Source organism: Coregonus lavaretus (assembly GCF_964263955.1).
Source record: "Coregonus lavaretus genome assembly, chromosome: 22".
Lineage (NCBI taxonomy): Eukaryota > Metazoa > Chordata > Actinopteri > Salmoniformes > Salmonidae > Coregonus > Coregonus lavaretus.
Window position 1 is genome coordinate 45064032 of NC_140009.1, and position 19660 is coordinate 45083691.

The 19660-nt window shown below is 43.5% G+C and overlaps 1 protein-coding gene across 3 annotated transcripts in view; it reads left to right on the forward strand.

The window, feature by feature from the left end:
* Positions 1 to 19660, forward strand: part of LOC311150019 (ubiquitin conjugation factor E4 B-like) — a 96880-nt gene that overhangs the window by 40547 nt on the left and 36673 nt on the right. For all 3 annotated transcript variants that reach the window (XM_084187259.1, XM_084187261.1, XM_084187260.1), the window contains exons 5-11: positions 4449 to 4596; positions 4914 to 5139; positions 8559 to 8700; positions 10546 to 10646; positions 16301 to 16412; positions 16729 to 16812; positions 17491 to 17547. In XM_084187259.1, the coding sequence (XP_084043385.1) occupies positions 4449 to 4596; positions 4914 to 5139; positions 8559 to 8700; positions 10546 to 10646; positions 16301 to 16412; positions 16729 to 16812; positions 17491 to 17547 (870 nt within the window). The remainder of the gene's footprint in view (positions 1 to 4448; positions 4597 to 4913; positions 5140 to 8558; positions 8701 to 10545; positions 10647 to 16300; positions 16413 to 16728; positions 16813 to 17490; positions 17548 to 19660) is intronic.

Here is a 19660-nt window from a genome sequence, read left to right on the forward strand (position 1 = left end):
CCACTCCACAAATTTCTTGTTAACAAACTATAGTTTTGGCAAGTCGGTTAGGACATCTGCTTTGTGCATGACACAAGTAATTTTTCCAATAATTGTTTACAGACAGATTATTTCAATTATATTTCACTGTATCACAATTCCAGTGGGTCAGAAGTTTACATACACTAAGTTGACTGTGCCTTTAAACAGCTTGGAAAATTCCAGATAATGATGTCATGGCTTTAGAAGCTTCTGATAGGCTAAATGACATAATTTGAGTCAATTGGAGGTGTACCTGTGGATGTATTTCAAGGCCTACCTTCAAACTCAGTGCCTCTTTGCTTGACATCATGGGAAAATCAAAAGAAATCAGCCAAGACCTCAGCAAAAAAATGTGTAGACCTCCACAAGTCTGGTTCATCCTTGGGAGCAATTTCCAAACGCCTGAAGGTACCACGTTCATCTGTACAAACAATAGTACGCAAGTATAAACACCATGGAACCACGCAGCCGTCATACCGCTCAGGAAGGAGACGCTTTCTGTCTCCTAGATATGAACGTACTTTGGTGCGAAAAGTGCAAATCAATCCCAGAACAACAGCAAAGGACCTTGTGAAGATGCTGGAGGAAACAGGTACAAAAGTATCTATATCCACAGTAAAACTAGTCCTATATCGACAGAACCTGAAACGCCGCTCAGCAAGGAAGAACAACAGCAACTGCTCCAAAACCGCCATAAAAAAGCCAGACTACGGTTTGCAACTGCACATGGGGACAAAGATCGTACTTTTTGGAGAAATGTCCTCTGGTCTGATGAAACAAAAATAGAACTGTTTGGCCATAATGACCATCGTTATGTTTGGAGGAAAAAGGGGGAACACCATCCCAACCGTGAAGCACGGGGGTTGCAGCATCATGCCTAAAAACCTGACTCAATTACACCAGCTCTGTCAAGAGGAATGGGCCAAAATTCACCCAACTTATTGTCGGAAGCTTGTGGAAGGCTACCCGAAACGTTTGACCCAAGTTAAACAATTTAAAGGCAATGCTACTGAATACTAATTGAGTGTATGTAAACTTCTGACACACTGGGAATGTGGTGAAATAAATAAAAGCTGAAAGAAATAATTATTCTGACATTACACATTCTTAAAATAAAGTGGTGATCCTAACTGACCTAATACAGGGAATTTTTACTAGGATTAAATGTCAGGAATTGTGAAAAACTGAGTTGAAATGTATTTGGCTAAGGTGTATGTAAACTTCCACCTGCATCATGTGAATTAGTCCTCATGTAAAATCATTGTCAAAAGCGCAAGAGATACTGCTGCATGACAAAGGTGCTGTTAGATTACAGTGTACATTATCTGCCCCTTTGGAATAGTGTCAACAACACTAAATAAATTATAAGTAATACCAGAGTCTGTTCTTATGAAAACAAATTCTGAAGCCTTTATTATAGCAAAGTTTAAAAACAGCAAGATGTTTAAAATTGCTTTCTGACATTTTGCGGTTGCATATAGCTTGGTGATCACAGAATCAGTAGGATATTAAATAAACACTCAAATAGGCAACAGAAGCAGGAACAGAAGCATAGGGCTGAGTGACTCACTCATTCCTGGCTTTCGTTCAAAATAAGTTATTTTATAATGCAGGGTTAATGACACAAGAACTCTCTCCTCTCGCTACAGCTCACTTCGTTTTAATTATTATGTAGATTATAATAAATTGACATTTGTAGGGGTTGATGCGTTTTTCGTTAGGGCAATTCAGGTCTGTGATATTGTTAGAAATGTACAACTTTAGAGGACTTAAGCCTCGAATACATTGCAAGTTTGCCCTTTTTGGCCATTAGACTACACTTTACAATAGGACTCAACTCTGACTGACTGCAGCATCTATCGGTAGTCTAAACTGTGGCACAAATTGGGGGAATTTTCACACCTAGCCTAGCTATTAGACTATGCTTTTGTAAATTGATGGAGGTGTGAATGTTTCTGTCAGTGTTTCCTCTCGCGCTAGATCAGGCAAAAAAATCAGCTGGCGGGAGGTCCCGGAGTTGAGCGAGAACTTGGGTAAATACAATGGCGCAATTACACTTGTGGATTTTCGAGAAATAGGATACTTGTGCCTTACAACCCATTGCGTAAACGAAGAGTGGGTGTTATCCACCACAAAGTGGGACAGTGCAGCTCAAGATTGCAGGTAACAGGGCAGCTATTGTGATGGTGCTAGTTTCCTCCAGACGTGACGCTTGGCATTCAGGCCAAAGAGTTCAATCTTGGTTTCATCAGACCAGAGAATCTTGTTTCTCATTTTACATTTTAGTCATTTAGCAGACGCTCTTATCCAGAGCGACTTACAGTTAGTGAATACATTTTTTTATTTTATACTGGCCCCCCGTGGGAATCGAACCCACAACCCTGGCATTGCAAATGCCATGCTCTATCAACTGAGCTACATCCCTGCCGGCCATTCCCTCCCCTACCCTGGACGACGCTGGGCCAATTGTGCGCCGCCCATGAGTCTCCCGGTCGCGGCCGGCTGCGACAGAGCCTGGATTCGAACCAGGATCTCTAGTGGCACAGTTAGCACTGCGATGCAGTGCCTTAGACCACTGCACCACTCAGGAGACATGGTCTGAGAGTCCTTTAGGTGCCTTTTGGCGAACTCCATGAGGGCTGTCGTGCCTTTTACTGAGGAGTGGCTTCCGTCTGGCCACTCTACCGTAAAGGCCTGATTGGTGGAGTGCTGCAGAGATGGTTGTCCTTCTGGAAGGTTCTCCCATCTCCAGAGGAACTCTGGAGCTCTGTCAGAGTGACCATCTGGTTCTTGGTCACCTCCCTGACCAAGGCCCTTGTCCCCCGATTGCTCAGTTTGGCCGGGCGGCCAGCTCTAGGAAGAGTCTTGGTGGTTCCAAACGAATTATATTTAAGAATGATGGAGGCCACTGTGTTCTTGGGGGACCTTCAATGCTGCAGAAATGTTTTGGTACCCTTCCCCAGGTCTGTGCCTTGACTCAATCCTGTCTCGGAGCTGTATGGATAATTCCTTCAACCTCATGGCTTGGTTTTTGCTCTGACATGCACTGTCAACTGTGGGACATTTATATAGACAGGTGTGTGCCTTTCCAAATCATGTCCAATCAATTGAATTTACCACAGGTGGACACCAATCAAGTTGTAGAAACGTCTCAAGGATGATCAATGGAAACAGGGTGTACCTGAGCTCAATTTCGAGTCTCATAGCAAAGGGTCTGAATACTTTTGTAAATAAGGTATTTCTGTTGCAAACATTTTTTGCTTTGTCATTATGGTGTATTGTGTGTACATTGATGAGGAAATGTTTTTATTTAATCCATTTTAGAATAAGGCTGTAACGTAACATGTGGAAAAGGTGATGATCTATGAAAAAGTGAACTGCATGTTTAAGTGAAGCCTATTTCTCTGTCCAAGGTCCTGAACATGAACGTTGATAGGCCCTGCGCTACTGTGATCTCCAGACAACAGCTCTGTCCATGGTGCTAAAATTAACGAACCCCAATAGTTTGAATAAGATGAATGGACTGTCACTTTTTTTATGTTAAAATCCAAATTAATTGTCTAATTGTTATTGCTGCCTTATTGAATGTAGGCTTTATATTTCAAAATCAAATCTAATTGAATCTCTTAATGTTGATAGAGAGATTAAAATATAATGCATCGAATGTTATTTGTTGATGTAAAAAATTAAATTAGTAGTTTGATTGTTATTACTGCTTTATTGAATGTAGGCCTTATTTTTCAAAATGAAATCGATTTGAATCTCTTAAAAAGAAAAGAGAAACTCTCACACTGCTGTTGCTCGTATCACTTTGTTTATTCAAGCTCAGGTGTCTGCCTCTTGGCCTTCGTTTAATTTCCAAATAAAGTAATGTACGTGTTGTACTCTTAATGTTGATAAGATAGACAAATGTAATGAATGCTATTTGTTGATGTAAAATCGAAATGGAGGATGTTAACGTTGTCATTAGATTTGGGTTGAGGTGGGGTCACCAGAAATTCTGGAGAAAAAAAATGGGGTCCCTGATTTTAAAAAAAAGTCTGAGTACTGCTGATATAGGGGAAACACTGATATACTTAAGCAATAAGGCCCGATGGGGTGTGGTATATTGCCAATATACCACAGCTAAGGGCTCTTCTTAGGCACGACGCGAATGGACACAGAGTCAGTGGGTAGGAGGCAATTCCAGCAGTAGTTTATTATTATTTTTCTCTACAAATTTGAGTCAATGCTTCTCTTTTGCAGTGGACACGCCTCCACTAAAATTACACATTGAACCCCGAACTCCCTGCTTTTACCCAAGGAAATGTAAATGTATGATTTTTACCTCCTATCGGTACACTCAACATGACCGCCGATCCACCCGTCACTTGAACAGCAATGTCCGCTCTAGCTAGTACTTCTAACTATGGGTGTGCCTGTCCCAGGAATCCGCTGAAAACTCAGATGTCTCTGAAGAGCAGGCTCTGCAGCTCATCTGTAAGATCCTGCGTGTCTCCTGGAAGGAGCAGGACAGAGACGTCATCTTTCTCCCCTCGCTTGCTGCCGAGTTCCACCAGAGCAGCCCCAAAGACGGTACGGCAAAGATGCAGGAGATTTTGATATGATGTTCTCCTTGAATTGTATAGCTTTTCGCAGGAGAGTCCTAGATTAGTGGTTTAGGATTTAGTCATCTGAATGCAATAACTATGAGAAAAAAATAATAATCCTCTAACCCAATGTTTCTGTTGAAATTTGAAGAAAATATTTGTATTACATTGAAATGCAAATCAGTTTGTGCAGTCAGTTTGTTTTCTGTCATGTATACTGTTGTATGTTGCACTGCAATGACAAGATTTCATTTACCTGTCACAAATGAAGTGTATGTTTATGATTTCTCTTCCCCCTCCCAGTCTACTCTGACTTCAAAGACCTGATTGGCCAGATCCTGATGGAGGTTCTCATGATGTCCACCATGTCGCACGTCCACAACCCCTTCGCCAGCCTGACCGCCACATCCCAGCCAATTGCTGCTGCCAAATCTCCCGACCACCACCTGACGCTGGTCCAGCCCTCTAGTCAGGGCGGCAGTCCCATGGCCCCCTGTGCAGGCTCGTTTGGGGCCAGCTCTCTGTCCAGGCAAGTACGCCCCAGTGGCCCCACAACTAGCCCCCAGTCCTGGGTAAATACAGTAGGGCTGTGTTGCAAATGGCATTATATTCCCTATAGAGCTCCCCTACAAAAGTAGTACACTATATAGGGAATAGGGTGCCATTTGGAGCTCAGCCTAAAACGTACCATTAGCATATATGGGTGTTCAAATTCAACCAGTGCCATTTAATTTATTGTCTGATTAGAAATCGTACAGGACGCCCTGTTGGAATCCATCCAATGGAATTCCTATATTGAAATCGAAGGAAATTGAATTGTTCCGTTTCTTGTAATTGAGGCCTAGTCAATGGGAAGTGTTGTCTTTTTTAAACTGGCACAGTCATGGTATCGTTCTCTGTATTCTTGGTTGAGTTTTATATAACACCTTTGTTTTGCGATGTTGTCCACAGCCTATACGGGTGTAGTCCACACCTGCTGGCTTTGAATGCAGCCAGGATGACCTCTACACCTCTACCCACCTCCACCCCCTCCTCCCCACATCCAATAGTAGCCCCAAGTCCCCCTACTATGGCCAACCCCCCTAGGCTCTCTCTCTCCGCCCCCCTGCCCATCTCCCAGCACCACCGGCCCTACTCTGTCACCTCTCCCTGGGGGTTCTCCACCCCCCCTTGCCCCATACTGGCTAGCCTCCCTGGGTTTTCCTCTGTCCCTGTCCCTGTCCCTGCAGGTCTCCCCGTACTGCCCATCGCCCTGGCCCAGGCCCCAGCCCCACGACTACCAACCACCCCCCAGTCGGTTCCCCTTCCCTCCCCCAGACCTTGCCCGCCCACCTCTATGCCCCTCCCTCTAGTGCCCCCCCCACCCAGAGCAGCTGCCCGACAAGCTGCCCCCGCCGCCCGAATCCCGTCTAGGTACCTCCTCAACCACCTGTTTGACAGTGACATGCAACAAGCTACCTTACTAAAACATTAATCCTCCCCCAGGCTCCGCCGCCCACGACATATCCCCCCTACTTGTGTAGGCCTATTGCTTTAATTATTATGGACAGATATGGGTGCTTTTCCAGACACAAATTAAGCCTAGTCCTGGACTAAAAATAGATTTCTATGGAGATTCTCCATTGAGTTGCTTTTTAGTCCAGGACTAGGTTTAATCTGTGTCTGGGAAACAGTTAGAGTTTAGGTTTACACATAATTCCCACCCACAAACCAACTCCAATTCTCTGATTTGGACAATTTACAATCATTGTCATAGAAACATATACAGTATATATAGATAGATAGATAGATAGATAGATAGATAGATAGATAGATAGATAATACTCAATGTTTGGTCAGTTCAGACAATGGCCCAGTTCTAACAAAGAAAGACCTAGACTTGGAGCTGGAACAGTTTAATTGAGAAACGAGGAGAAAGACCCTAAAGTTTTGCTTGCCAATGCATTGCTTGTCCTGCATGTGTTTTTGTGAAACATAGCTCTTTGACTATGGTGGCTGTAGGAGCCTATGTGTCCTCCTCGTATCTTCTGATAAAATGTATTGATGGACATGGAAAAGGTCAGCACTAGGAGTGTAGTCTGGTGTTTTATTCCACAGTGAATCACAATCAAGGTTCAGCTAAAGTCAGAGAGAAGGCGTGCTAGTCATATCACTTCCTTCCTACGTCCTTTCCTCAGTGCTACCCTCTTCCTTCCCTACCCTCTCTTATATATGACCTGTGTGTCTAAACTGTCCATCAAATCTCCATCTTAGTCTTCATGTTTTTCCACCTCTCTTGTCTCCCCATCCTCACACCCTGTCCTCCTGCTTTATCCCTCCTTCCTCCACACCAGCCCCCTCTCCTATCTGTTCTTCGCCCTCTCTGACATGTCTCCGGACAGCAGCGAAGAAGAGCCTGAGGATGAGCAGGAGGAGGATTTTGCGCAGTTTCAGTTTGGGTCCAGGTATACACCGCTGCACGGCCTGTGTGTGTTCAGTAGACTCACCGGCATGCTTCAGCAGTGTGACAAGCCTAGCCACTAACCGCTGAGGTAACCCCAGGGTGATGGTCAAAAGTAGTGCACTATATAAGGAATAGGGTGCCCTTTGGGGCGTAGCCAGCGTTTCACCACTGCAGCCCAGCTGCTGCAGGCACAGGCTGAGAAACGTAGAGGCTGTAAACGCTAGCAGATTTTACGGGCCCTCAACTGTAGTTGAAGCTCAACCTTAGAGAAGTAGTTCATGTCAGTACAGATCAAGGCAGGGTGCTCAGCTTTGTGGTACTGGTGAGCTGGTCTGAATTGCAGTTCATTAAATACAAATATTATGACAAGGCTAGCATTGCAGTTAGTAGCATGATATCAGGTACTCAAGCACTAGGATCTTGGAAATCACCAGCATGAGTTTGGCCCAGGATTGTAATTTCCCTGTGAATTAGGCCTGTCATGTACTGTAGCTCAGATTGCCAATTTCTCTAGCTCTCGGATCAAATTTGTGATATGTGGAAAGGATCCAAAGTTTAGACTGTCTGTGAAGACCAGGCAAATAAGCCTTGGAAGTGCATGTCGAAGCCACTGTTTCATCTTTCTGCAAACAATGTTCAGATAAAACCCAAAGACGTCAACAGGTTTGAACGTGTCTCAGATAGTCTGTTGCTGCAAATGCTGCTTGCTGCAGCCCGGATAAACGATCTGCTAGATTGAAAGTGCAAGTTCTCCACCAATTTCACAAGACATTCAGTTCCCTGTTCTGTGCACTCAAGTCTCTGCTAGAAATCTGTCAAGCAGCCTTGGGCAGAATAATTATCCACAATATTCCTGCAGTCACTAAAAAGTTAGTTTTCTGCGGTATTGGCAGAGCATTTTCTGCAATATATGTGCAACACAGCCCTAGTGTCTCCTAGCGATAGTTTGTCACAAAAACTGTCTTCTGAAACAGACCACTAGCAATGCATTAGCTTAGACCCCAGTGAACCCATGGGTGTGGTCAATGGATATCTCTGTAGAATCCATTACCTGGGTTGTGTTCATTAAGCACCAGATGGAAGAAAATGGACTGAAACAAGCCAGGAGGGAGCGAGCGACTACATGGAGTTGAACAAAAAGAAACACAAATGTTTGTTTTACTTCGCAAAACATTGCAAAAGGTTTTCCGTTGCGTGCATTAATGAACACGACCCAGCTTTAAGCTTCAAACTGCTATTGAGGGAGATTATTGAAGGAATTTTGTCAAATCGAAGAGTTTAGTTCACTCAAGAATTGTGGATTCAAAATGCTGAAACGCTGCGTTGCAATACTGTCGCTAACGTTTGACATTTCTTTCAGGAGAACTGGAAGGGTCGCTTATTTACCGCATTTGTCCACGTGGCTTGTTTCTTACGGTGCCCTGGTTCTTCTCCTATTGTCCTGTTAAATGTAATGACTTTGTCTCCCTCTGTTTTACCCTCCCTCCCTCCATCTCTCTGTGTAGTCTGGGTGCGTCTGGAGGGGGAATGGCCTCGGAATCCTGCGGCGACCGCTTCTCCATCGAGGCGTGCAAGGAGACGGAGATGCTCAACTACCTCATCGAGCGCTTCGACAGTGTGGGCATGGAGGAAAGGAAGGCGCCCAAGGTAAACTGGAAACACCCCAAACATAAATGGCTCCCCACCTTAGGGATGACCCGTATCTACTCATTTGGAAGTAGGGCTGGGAATTGCCAGGGACCTCACGATACGATATTATCACAATACGTAGGTGCCGATATGATATGTTCTGCAATTCGATACAGCGATTTTATTGCGATGATGTTCCAAACATATTGCTCACTATGTCTGCTGCAGAGAGAAAAGAGGCCGCATGAGAAAATTAGTTTTGATCAGTCATGGAAATAAAGGTGCTGAAAACATGTTGGTACACTATTAAAAAAATGATGTAGAACAAGCTATAGGATGAAAAATACCGGAGTTTTGGCGCAGGTACAGCCCACTAGTGCTAGCTAACTGTACTTAGCACCACATTTTTATTTTATTATTTTACAAATCAATACTTGGAGTCAAAGTAACATCGTCCAAAAATAATATAGCGATATGTAACTGTATTGGACCCCCCCCCCCCCCCCCCCATCACTGTTTGAAGCATTTGGAATCTTAGGCAGAATTTTTCTTTCTGAAACACCATTTGAAGATAGTGTCCCCAAACAATACTTACTTTTCAGCCATGCATGGTGTGCTATGCCTAAGACCGCAGGTTGTAGCAGAAATGTCCTGAGATAAGGCAAAGTTAAATTTGCATGTCGGAACACTCTTTTCTGTTAAAATTTGTGTTATTTAAAAGAGAGACGGATATGGACAAAACACATGAACATAAACCTCTCGCAACATAGCCAATTGAGTTCAAAGAGCCTGACCACAATTAGGGCTGTGGCGGTCATGACATTTTGTCAGCCGGTGATTGTCAAGCAAATAACTGTTGGTCTCACGGTAATTGACCGTTAATTAACATAAACATGTTTAGCATCTCCTGGCTTCCACACATAGCCTACAAGCCACTGATGCAGACCTTTTGGAACATCTACATTTAAAAAAGTATTATAAATCCATTTATTATAGCCTACACCATCACAATAAATCCATTATTTATTTTAGACAGGTCTGAAGAAACATGATATGAAGAAAATTTAGTTTATTTCAAAAGAACAGAATAGCATACTCTGAGTTGTCCTTATGTTAGGCCCTGATCTGGCTATGCCATATGGCTGTGGGCTACACTAGTTCATTCAGCAGACAAGAGTTGCTTAGAATTCCGTGGCATTATTTTACAGTATGAAGAATACAATTGAACATAGCTGATTAAAATAGAAAGTATATTTTCTCAAAACAATTTCTGAGGCAGTGCGCACATGCGGCTATTCTGTGTTGAGCGGTTAACAAAGAAACAGGTCCTCCTATATGCTTAATTTAGAGTTATTTATGCAAATGTAGTTGTGATATAAACTTTGGGCTATAGGTTTAGATTTTTAATACATTCTGTAGGTAATTGCTTAGCCTATAGAAATGTTGCACAACATGAGCTCATGGGCTCTCGTGAAGTGTTTGATTTGATTTTCAAATACATTTGCATTGATGTTGGAGTGATAAGAGGGACAATAGTGCTGAGTACCAGGCAGTTGGCAAGTTTGGTAGGCTACTAATTACCATCAGCAGCATCAGAGCACAGTTTTGGAGAAGCCTAGTTACCATGACTAAACAGTCACGTGGAATTTGACTGCGGTCATGATTTGTGACCACCGGTGTGGTGGTAATACGGTCACCGTAACAGCCCTAACCACAATACCGCTCACGATGAGAGAAAGATCCACTCCTCTGTGACCAAATTATGATTCGGCAGCAGAATGTGGAGACGGGGTCACCTTGACAGCCCTGATGGTGACAAAACAAACTTAACTTGTACTTCTCTCTCCTTCTCTGTCTTCTCAGATTTGCAGCCACCCCAGTGTCAGCCAGCTCCTCAGCAACATACGCTCACAGTGTATTTCCCACGCCGCTCTTGTCCTTCAGGGCGCTCTCACACAGCCAAGGTCAGTCTGACACCTTCCTGTCACCTTCTGTGACCTCTCACAATACTGTGGTCATAATACAGTCATTTCTATTATTCTGTACATCAGTGTTTCCCATGCCATTGAATAGGAGTGTCTAGCTGTTTAGCTATGTTGCCTGCTTGCCTGTTAGTTTCAGATGACCCATATATTTTATGTATTTTTTTTTTGGTGTTATTTCAATTCAAAACTATTTCGGCAAGTGCAAATAGATATATATTTTTTAAAGCCCAAATATCCACTCATAGACACATGGAAGAAAGCAGCAATTAACTTGTCAATTGACAATTATGATGCCTGACGGCCTGGATGTTGCTTTCGCCTTGAAATTAAACTATGGAAAATACATGTTTTGTTCTTTTGTCTGCTATTTCAGCACCCCAAGCAGGTGCTACTATTCCAGCATCATAGCAACCCTAGCACAATAGCAACTAATCTATTATTCATTGGGTTCACATATCCACATAATTTTGCCATGTCTTTTACACCTTTGCTCCCCCACTCTAGTGTTTCCTCTCACCATGCTCTGAGCATGTTAGTTAGCATGCATGCTCTACCACTTGTTAAAGGGCAGAATACAAGAATACGATGCAAGAATTTGGTACAAAAATAGGTTTGTTCCTCAAAATAGTATTGGCCAGGTGACTTGTTCAAGGTATGTTGTGTGTCTGAGTAAAGCCTAATTCATACCCTACGCAATACGCATTGCAAGAATGAAAATTAGCTACACAAAATGCTGATCTTGCATAGGTGCAAGCGTGTGTAGCCTCACAGTTTAGTAACTCGGCGCAATCAATCAATACAATTTATTTATGAAGCCCTTTTTACATCAGCAGATGATACAAAGTGCTTATACAGAAACTCAGCCTAAAACCTCAAAGAGCAAGCAATGCAGATGTAGAAGCGTGGTGGCTAGGAAAAACTCCCTAGAAAGGCAGGAACCTAGGAAGAAACCTAGAGGAGCCAGGCTCTGAGGGGGTGGCCAGTCTTTTTCTGGCTGTGCCGGTAGAGATTATAAGAGTACATGGCCATTAAGGCTAGATTGTTCTTCAAGATGTTGAAATGTTCATAGATGACCAGCAGGGTGAAATAATTATCACAGTCGTTATAGAGGGTGCAACAGGTCAGCACCTCAGGAGTAAATGTCAGTTGGCTTTTCATAGCCGAGCATTCAGAGAGAGAGTATTTGTATTTATTAGGGATCCAACACATTATTACACATAAAACAAAAAATAAAACAGTACATCATATAACATTATTACACCACTACATATCTACAATACAGTATAATAGCACCATACAACAATATTACACTGTATGTGTGTAGAGTGCGCATGCTAGCGCCTGTGTGTGTCCACAGTCCCCGCAGTTCCATAAGATTTTTATTTATCTGTTTTTTAAATCTGCATCAGTTACCTGATGTGGAATAGAGTTCCATGAAGTCATGGCTCTATGTAGTACTGTGCACCTCCCATAGTCTGTTTTGGACTTGGGGATTGTGACGAGACCTCTGGTGGCATGTCTTGTAGGGTATGCATGGGTGTCTGAGCTGTGTGCTAGTAGTTTAAACAGACAGCTCGGTGCATTTAGCTTGTCAACACTTCTTACAAAAACAAGTAGTGATGAAGTCAATCTCTCCTCCACTTTGAGCCATGAGAGATTGACATGCATATCATTAATGTTAGCTCCCCATGTACATTTAAAGGCCAGCGGTGCTACCTTGTTCTGAGCCAATTGTAATTTTCCTAAGTCCCTCTTTGTGGCACCTGACCACACGACTTAACAGTAGTCCAGGTCCGACAAAATTATGGCCTGTAGGACCTGCCTTGTTGATAGAGTTGTTAAGAAGGCAGACAGCACTTTATTATGGACAGACTTCTCCCCATCTTAGCTACTGTTGTATCAATATGTTTTGACCATGAGTTTACAATCCAGGGTTACTCCAAGCCGTTTAGTCACCTCAACTTGATCCATTTCCACATTATTCATTACCAGATTTAGTTGAGGTTTAGGGTTTAGTGAATGCTTTTAGTTAAACTGGATCAGCAGCCCGGCCAGGTGGACTGGGGACGAGGACAGCCAGGAGTGGCCAGGTAGTCCTGTGGCATGGTCCTAGGGCTCAGGTTCTCCGGGAGGGGAGAGAGAAAGATGGGTGAATTAAAGAAAGCATACTGAAGATCACACAGGAGAAATACACCAGATTGGACAGACTGACCGTAGCCCCTCGGCACATACACTACAGTGGCTTGCGAAAGTATTCACCCCCCTTGGCATTTTTCCTATTTTGTTGCCTTACAACCTGGAATTAAAATTGATTTTTGTTTGTATCATTTGATTTACACAACATGCCTACCACTTTGAAGATGCAAAATATTTTTTATTGTGAAACAAACAACAAATAAGACAAAAAACAAAACTTGAGCGTGCAGAACTATCCACCACCCCAAAGTCAATACTTTGTAGAGCCACCTTTTGCAGCAATTACAGCTGCAAGTCTCTTGGGGTATGTCTCTATAAGCTTGGCACATCTAGCCACTGGGATTTTTACCCATTCTTCAAGGCAAAACTGCTCCAGCTCCTTCAAGTTGGATGGGTTCCGCTGGTGTAGAGCAATCTTTAAGTCATACCACAGATTCTCAATTGGATTGAGGTCTGGGCTTTGACTAGGCCATTCCAAGACATTTAAATGTTTCCCTTTAAACCACTCGAGTGTTGCTTTAGCAGTATGCTTAGGGTCATTGTCCTGCTGGAAGGTGAACCTCCGTCCCAGTCTCAAATCTCTGGTAAACTGAAACAGGTTTCCCTCAAGAATTTCCCTGTATTTAGCGCCATCCATCATTCCTTCAAATCTGACCAGTTTCCCAGTCCCTGCCGATGAAAAACATCCCCACAGCATGATGCTGCCACCACCATGCTTCACTGTGGGGATGGTGTTTTCGGGGTGATGAGAGGTGTTGTGTTTGCGCCAGACATATCGTTTTCGTTGATGGCCAAAAAGCTCAATTTGAGTCTCATCTGACCAGAGTACCTTCTTCCAAATGTTTGGGGAGTCTCCCACATGCCTTTTGGCGAACACCAAACATGTTTACTTATTTTTTTCTTTAAGCAATGGCTTTTTTCTGGCCACTCTTCCGTAAAGCCCAGCTCTGAGGAGTGTACGGCTTAAAGTGGTCCTATGGACAGATACTCCAATCTCCGCTGTGGAGCTTTGCAGCTCCTTCAGGGTTATCTTTGGTGTCTTTGTTGCCTATCTGATTAATGCTCTACTTGCATGGTCCATGGGTTTTGGAGGGCGGCCCTCTCCTGGCAGGTTTGTTGTGGTGCCATATTCTTTCAATTTTTTAATAATGGATTTAATGGTGCTCTGTGGGATGTTCAAAGTTTTGGATATTATTTTATAACCCAAACCTGATCAGTACTTCTCCACAACTTTGTCCCTGACCTTTTTGGAGAGCTCCTTGGTCTTCATGGTGCCGCTTGCTTGGTGGTGCCCTTTGCTTAGTGGTGTTGCAGACTCTGGGGCCTTTCAGAACAGGTGTGTATATATTCTGAGATCATGTGACAGATCATGTGACGCTTAGATTGCACACAGGTGGACTTTATTTATCTAATTATGTGACTTCTGAAGGTAATTGGTTGCACCAGATCGTATTTAGGGACTTCGTAGTAAAGGGGGTGAATACATATGCACGCACCACCTTTCCGTAATTTTTTTAAAAACAAGTTATTTTTTTAATTTCACTTAAATTTGGACTATTTTGTGTATATCTGTTACATGAAATCCAAATAAAATCAATTTATATTACAGGTTGTAATGCAACAAAATAGGAAAAACGCCAAGGGGGGATGAATTATTTTGCAAGGCACTGTACATGACCAAAATTATGTGTGCACCTGCTCATCGATCATCTCATTCAAAATCATGGGCATGAATATGGAGTTGATTCCCCCTTTGCTGCTATAACAGCCTCCACTCTTCTGGGAAGGCTTTTCAATAGATATTGGAACATTGCTATGGGGACTTGCTTCCATTCAGCCACGAGCATTAGTGAGGTCGGGCACTGATGTTGGCGATTAGGCCTGGCTCGCAGTCGGTGTTCCAATTCATCCCAAAGGTGTTCGATGGGGTTGAGGTCAGGGCTCTGTGCAGGCCAGTCAAGTTCTTCCACACCGATCTCGACAAACCATTTCTGTATGGACTTCGCTTTGTGCACGGGGGTATTGTCATGCTGAACAGGAAAGGGCCTTCCCCAAATTGTTGCCAAAAAGTTGGAAGAACAGAATCATCTAGAATGTCATTGTATGCTGTAGCGTTAAGATTTCCCTTCACTGGAACTAAGGGGCCTGCACCATGGAAAAACAGCCCCAGACCATTATTCCTCTTCCACCAAACTTTACAGTTGGCACTATGCATTGGGGCAGGTAGCGTTCTCCTGGCATCTGCCAAACCCAGATTCGTCCGTCGGACTGCCGGATGGCGAAGCGTGATTCATCACTCCAGAGAATGTGTTTTTACTGCTCGAGCTTTACGCCACTCCAGCCGACGCTTGGCATTGCGCATGGTGATCTAAGGCTTGTGTGCGGCTGCACGGCCATGGAAACCCATTTCATGAACCTCCCGACTAACAGTTATTGTGCTGACGTTGCTTCCAGAGGCAGTTTGGAACTCTGTAGTGAGTTGTTAGACCGAGGACAGACTATTTTTACGCTCTACGCGTTGTTACTTGATTTTATACACGTCAGCAACGGGTGTGGCTGAAGTAGCCGAATCCACTAATTTGAAGGGGTGTCCACATACTTTTGTATATATAGTATAGACTATTGCAGCATAGATACTGGGAACTGAGACGGGGGGGGTCGGGGACACTGTGGCCCCGTCTGACGATACCCCTGGACAGGGCCAACAAGGTAACCCCACCCACTTTGTCAAAGCACAGCCCCCCACCACCAGAGGGATATCAACAGACCACCAACTTACTACCCTGAGACAAGGCAGCGTATAGCCCACGAAGATCTCCCCCACCACACGAACCCGAGAGGGCGCAAGACCAGGCAGGAAGATAACGTCAGTGACAACGCACTCAAGTCGAGTATAGCAAAAAAAATGCTGGCAAGACCTGATGCACCCCTTCTGGGACGGCTTGGGAGAGCACTAGCAAGCCAGTGACTCAGCCCCCGTAATGGGGTCATTATTATTATTATAATTTTTTGGTTCTAGTCAAGATTCTAGCAGATGTATTTAGGACTAGTTGAAGTTTATTTAGTGCTAGCCGGAGAGTAGAGCATTGCAAAATCATGGATTAGCTTTTCTGCCAAATATTTTGACAGTTTCAAATTTTTGCAATGTTATGAAGATGGAAAAAATATGCTCTTGAAATATTTTTGGTATGTTCGTTATAGTAACTCAATGCTTTTAGTAACTTGACGCAAACATACGTACAATATAAAGTAGGCTTTTGTTAGAATGCCTGTTCTGCCAATTGTTAAATGGTAGAAAACAAGGATACAATGCACATTTTCTTATTCAAAATACACTCCTAATTTGCTTTCAAAATAGTGTTTGGCCATGTGACACGGGCCAGGTATGTTGTGTGTCTGCGTGAAAGCGTTCCTCCTCCCCTTGCCTCTCCACTCAGGAGCCCCCTGCAGCAGTCCCTGCTGGTGCCCTACATGCTGTGCCGAAACCTGCCGTATGGCTTTATCCAGGAGCTGGCCCGCATGACCCACCAGGAGGAGGTCTTCAGACAGGTGGGCTCGACCGAGAGACAGACAGACTGACACACAGATATACAGAGACACACACAAAAACGATGCTTTTATTTGTGTGACATTGTTGTCCAAGCTTGTAGACGGTAAGGCTGATAATTAAAAGGTCAATTAGAAAACATTTGGTAATTGAGAATTCGATCAATTAGTCAAACACTTGAGAAAAACCATGTGAAATGCAGAATATTTTTTTCCCCTATTATACCAAGTTCTCCTGTACATTTCACCATGTTGATTTTCAGCTATGTTTACTGTGGTGCAATCCTCATTTGCTCACATGCTCTTCTTTGTCTTTCAGATCTTCGTTCCAATCCTTCAAGGGCTGGGCCTGGCCGTGAAAGAATGTTCCTTCGACAGTGACAACTTTAAATTCCCCCTCATGGTAAGGTGGCAGCGGAGAAGTAATGCGTGCTTGCGGTGCAGCACCCTATTCCCTACATAGTGCACTACTTTTGACAGGGCACATAGGGAACATGTTGCCATTTGGGACGCGTCTTAATATGGTCTTTTAGATTCTGGCTGGCAGCCTAGAGAGCCTGTCTCACCCGGGCAGTTTGAGATGTGCCAAATGTATAATGGATTATGTTCCCGGCACGGACTTGCCCGGGTGGTCGACGTGAGGCTGAACCTCTGCTAGCGTGACAAGCCAATAAACCCTGAGCGAACCTTTAGGCTCCCACCATAGAAATATAAATTATAGAATGGGAATTTCCCGTTGAAGTCAATGGTTCTATTATTGGTGGACCGGTCGCCATATTGAGTGTGCACGTGTGTTCCATTCAAATTGCCGTGGTCTGAGGGGCTAGTAATTCTATTTCTATGGCTCCCAGTACTCAAACTTAAAGGCTGGGTAACATGATTGGACATTTCTACACACACCACATCTTGTCACACCTGTCGTAAGATGACATCGGGTGTTTTCTTTTTACACCAGGGGACGGAAACTTTATTGAAGATAACATTTGAATATGGTCATTTAACAGTCAATGGTCAATGTTATGAGGCTATTTCGGATGGGTGTTTATTTAACGTTTACCTACAACGTGTCTTTTTTCTACAGGCTTTAGCTGAGCTCTGCGAGATAAAGTTTGGGAAGACTCACCCCATGTGCAATTTGGTGAGTGTGTTCGGAGAGACGGAGACATCTTTCTTATGTCTTTCTTCATCTATTACAGAATTAGTAGGGGTTTAAAAGTACACATTTTTGTACCGAACCGTTCGGTATGGGGACCTCGGTTCGGTCCGCACTGTGAACCTGAATGAATACATAAAACAATTAAACACTAGGCCTATAGGCTATGCCTACGGTGCATTGTATGCTTCTTGAGTAAATCTGATCTGAAGAAACATTTTCAGGCTATTCTGTTAAAACAACTAGAGCCTATGTGCACCTTGTAATCAAAATTAAAATCTTAGTCGTCGCACTTTAAGCTGTCTTTTTGTGAGGCGCAACTTGTTCTGTACGATGGTGAGTGGTGAGGTCGATAAACCAGGAGAAATATCCATAATCGTTTAAATCTCCAGTTTGGGAACATTTTGGCTTCCCAGTAGATTACTATGGCGATGGACAGAGAGACCTCAAACGTTGTAACATTTACACCGACATCACCCCAGTATTCCTACCACCGGAGCAAGACAGAAACACAAAACCACAACCACACAACTTAATCTTCCCTGTACATTCAAGCAGCACTTCACAGCTGATTCTGACCGGGCCAAAGAAATTACAAGAGCGATAGGAATGTTTATAGCCGCGGATGTGCGCCCATTCTCAGTGCTGGAGAAGAATAGGGGGGTTTAAGCACCTCATGAAAGTGCTCGAGCCATGTTACGAACTTCGCCCTCTCGCACCCATTTCAGCAAACCGGTACTACCCGCTCTATATAATCAAGCTAAAGCGAAGTTGTCAATGAATTGGCCGATGCACCCTGTGTTGCGCTTACTACAGATGGATGGACCTCCTGGGCTACAGAGCTACTTAACAGTGACATCCCATCTCATTACCCCGGAGTGGGAAATTAGAAGTACGGTGCTACAGACACGCCCCCTTTATGAGAGTCACACAAGTGTGCATATTTTTGTCTTTGTAAGAAAACATTATAGCATAGACCTATACCATGTCTGAGACATGTTCACAACATTATAGCACAGGCCAAAACAATGTCTGAGCGATGATTACATATTGATTTCACATGCATATTGCACTGTATTTTAGTGTTGTTGAGTAATTGTGTGTTTTTATTTAAGAATAAGAAAAAGTGTTGGTATTGCTGATTGCTCTCATCAAGCATTATATGACTCATAACCATATGAAATTAGGAATCCCAAAACTTTAACAAATTTACTTTTGCATTTTATTTTCCCGCTGTACCGAAACCGAACTGTGACCCCAAAACCGCAATACGTACCCGAACCATAGGTTCACCGTTACACCCCTAAGAATTAGGTAACAATCTCCTCCATAGCACCTCATAGTCCAAGGTGTTGACTCTCTTCTTCCCCACGGGAAGACAAAGGATACGTCCCAAATGGAACCCTATTCCCTTTGTAGTGCACTACTTTTCACTAGGTCCCATAGTGCTCTGGTCAAAAGTATTGAACTATAAAGGGAATAAGGTGCCCTTTGGGACGTAGACAAAATCCCCTTATGCATGACTAAGGAATATATACCTTCGGAAAGTATTCAGACCCCTTGACTCTTTCCACATTTTGTTAGGTTACAGCCTTATTCTAAAATTGATTGAAATTGTTTTTTTCACTCATCAATCTACACACAATACCCCATAATGACAAAGCAAAAACATTTTTTTAGATTTTTTTGCTAATTTATTAAATAAATAAAAACACTGAAATATCACATTTACATAAGTATTCAGACCCTTTACGCAGTACTTTGTTGAAGTACCTTTGGCAGCGATTACAGCCTCAAGTCTTCTTGGGTATGACGCTACAAGCTTGGCACACGTGTATTTGGGCAGTTTCTCCCATTCTTCTCTGCAGATCCTCTCAAGCTCTGTCAGGTTGGAAACCTGCTATTTTCCGGTCTCTCCAGAGATGTTCGATCGGGTTCAAGTCCGGGCTCTGGCTGGGCCATTCAAGGACATTCAGAGACTTCAGGGACCACTCCTGCGTTGTCTTGGCTGTGTGCTTAAGGTCGTTGTCCTGTTGGAAGGTGAACCGTCGTCCCAGTCTGAGGTCCTGAGCAGGTTTTCGTCAAGGATCTCTCTGTA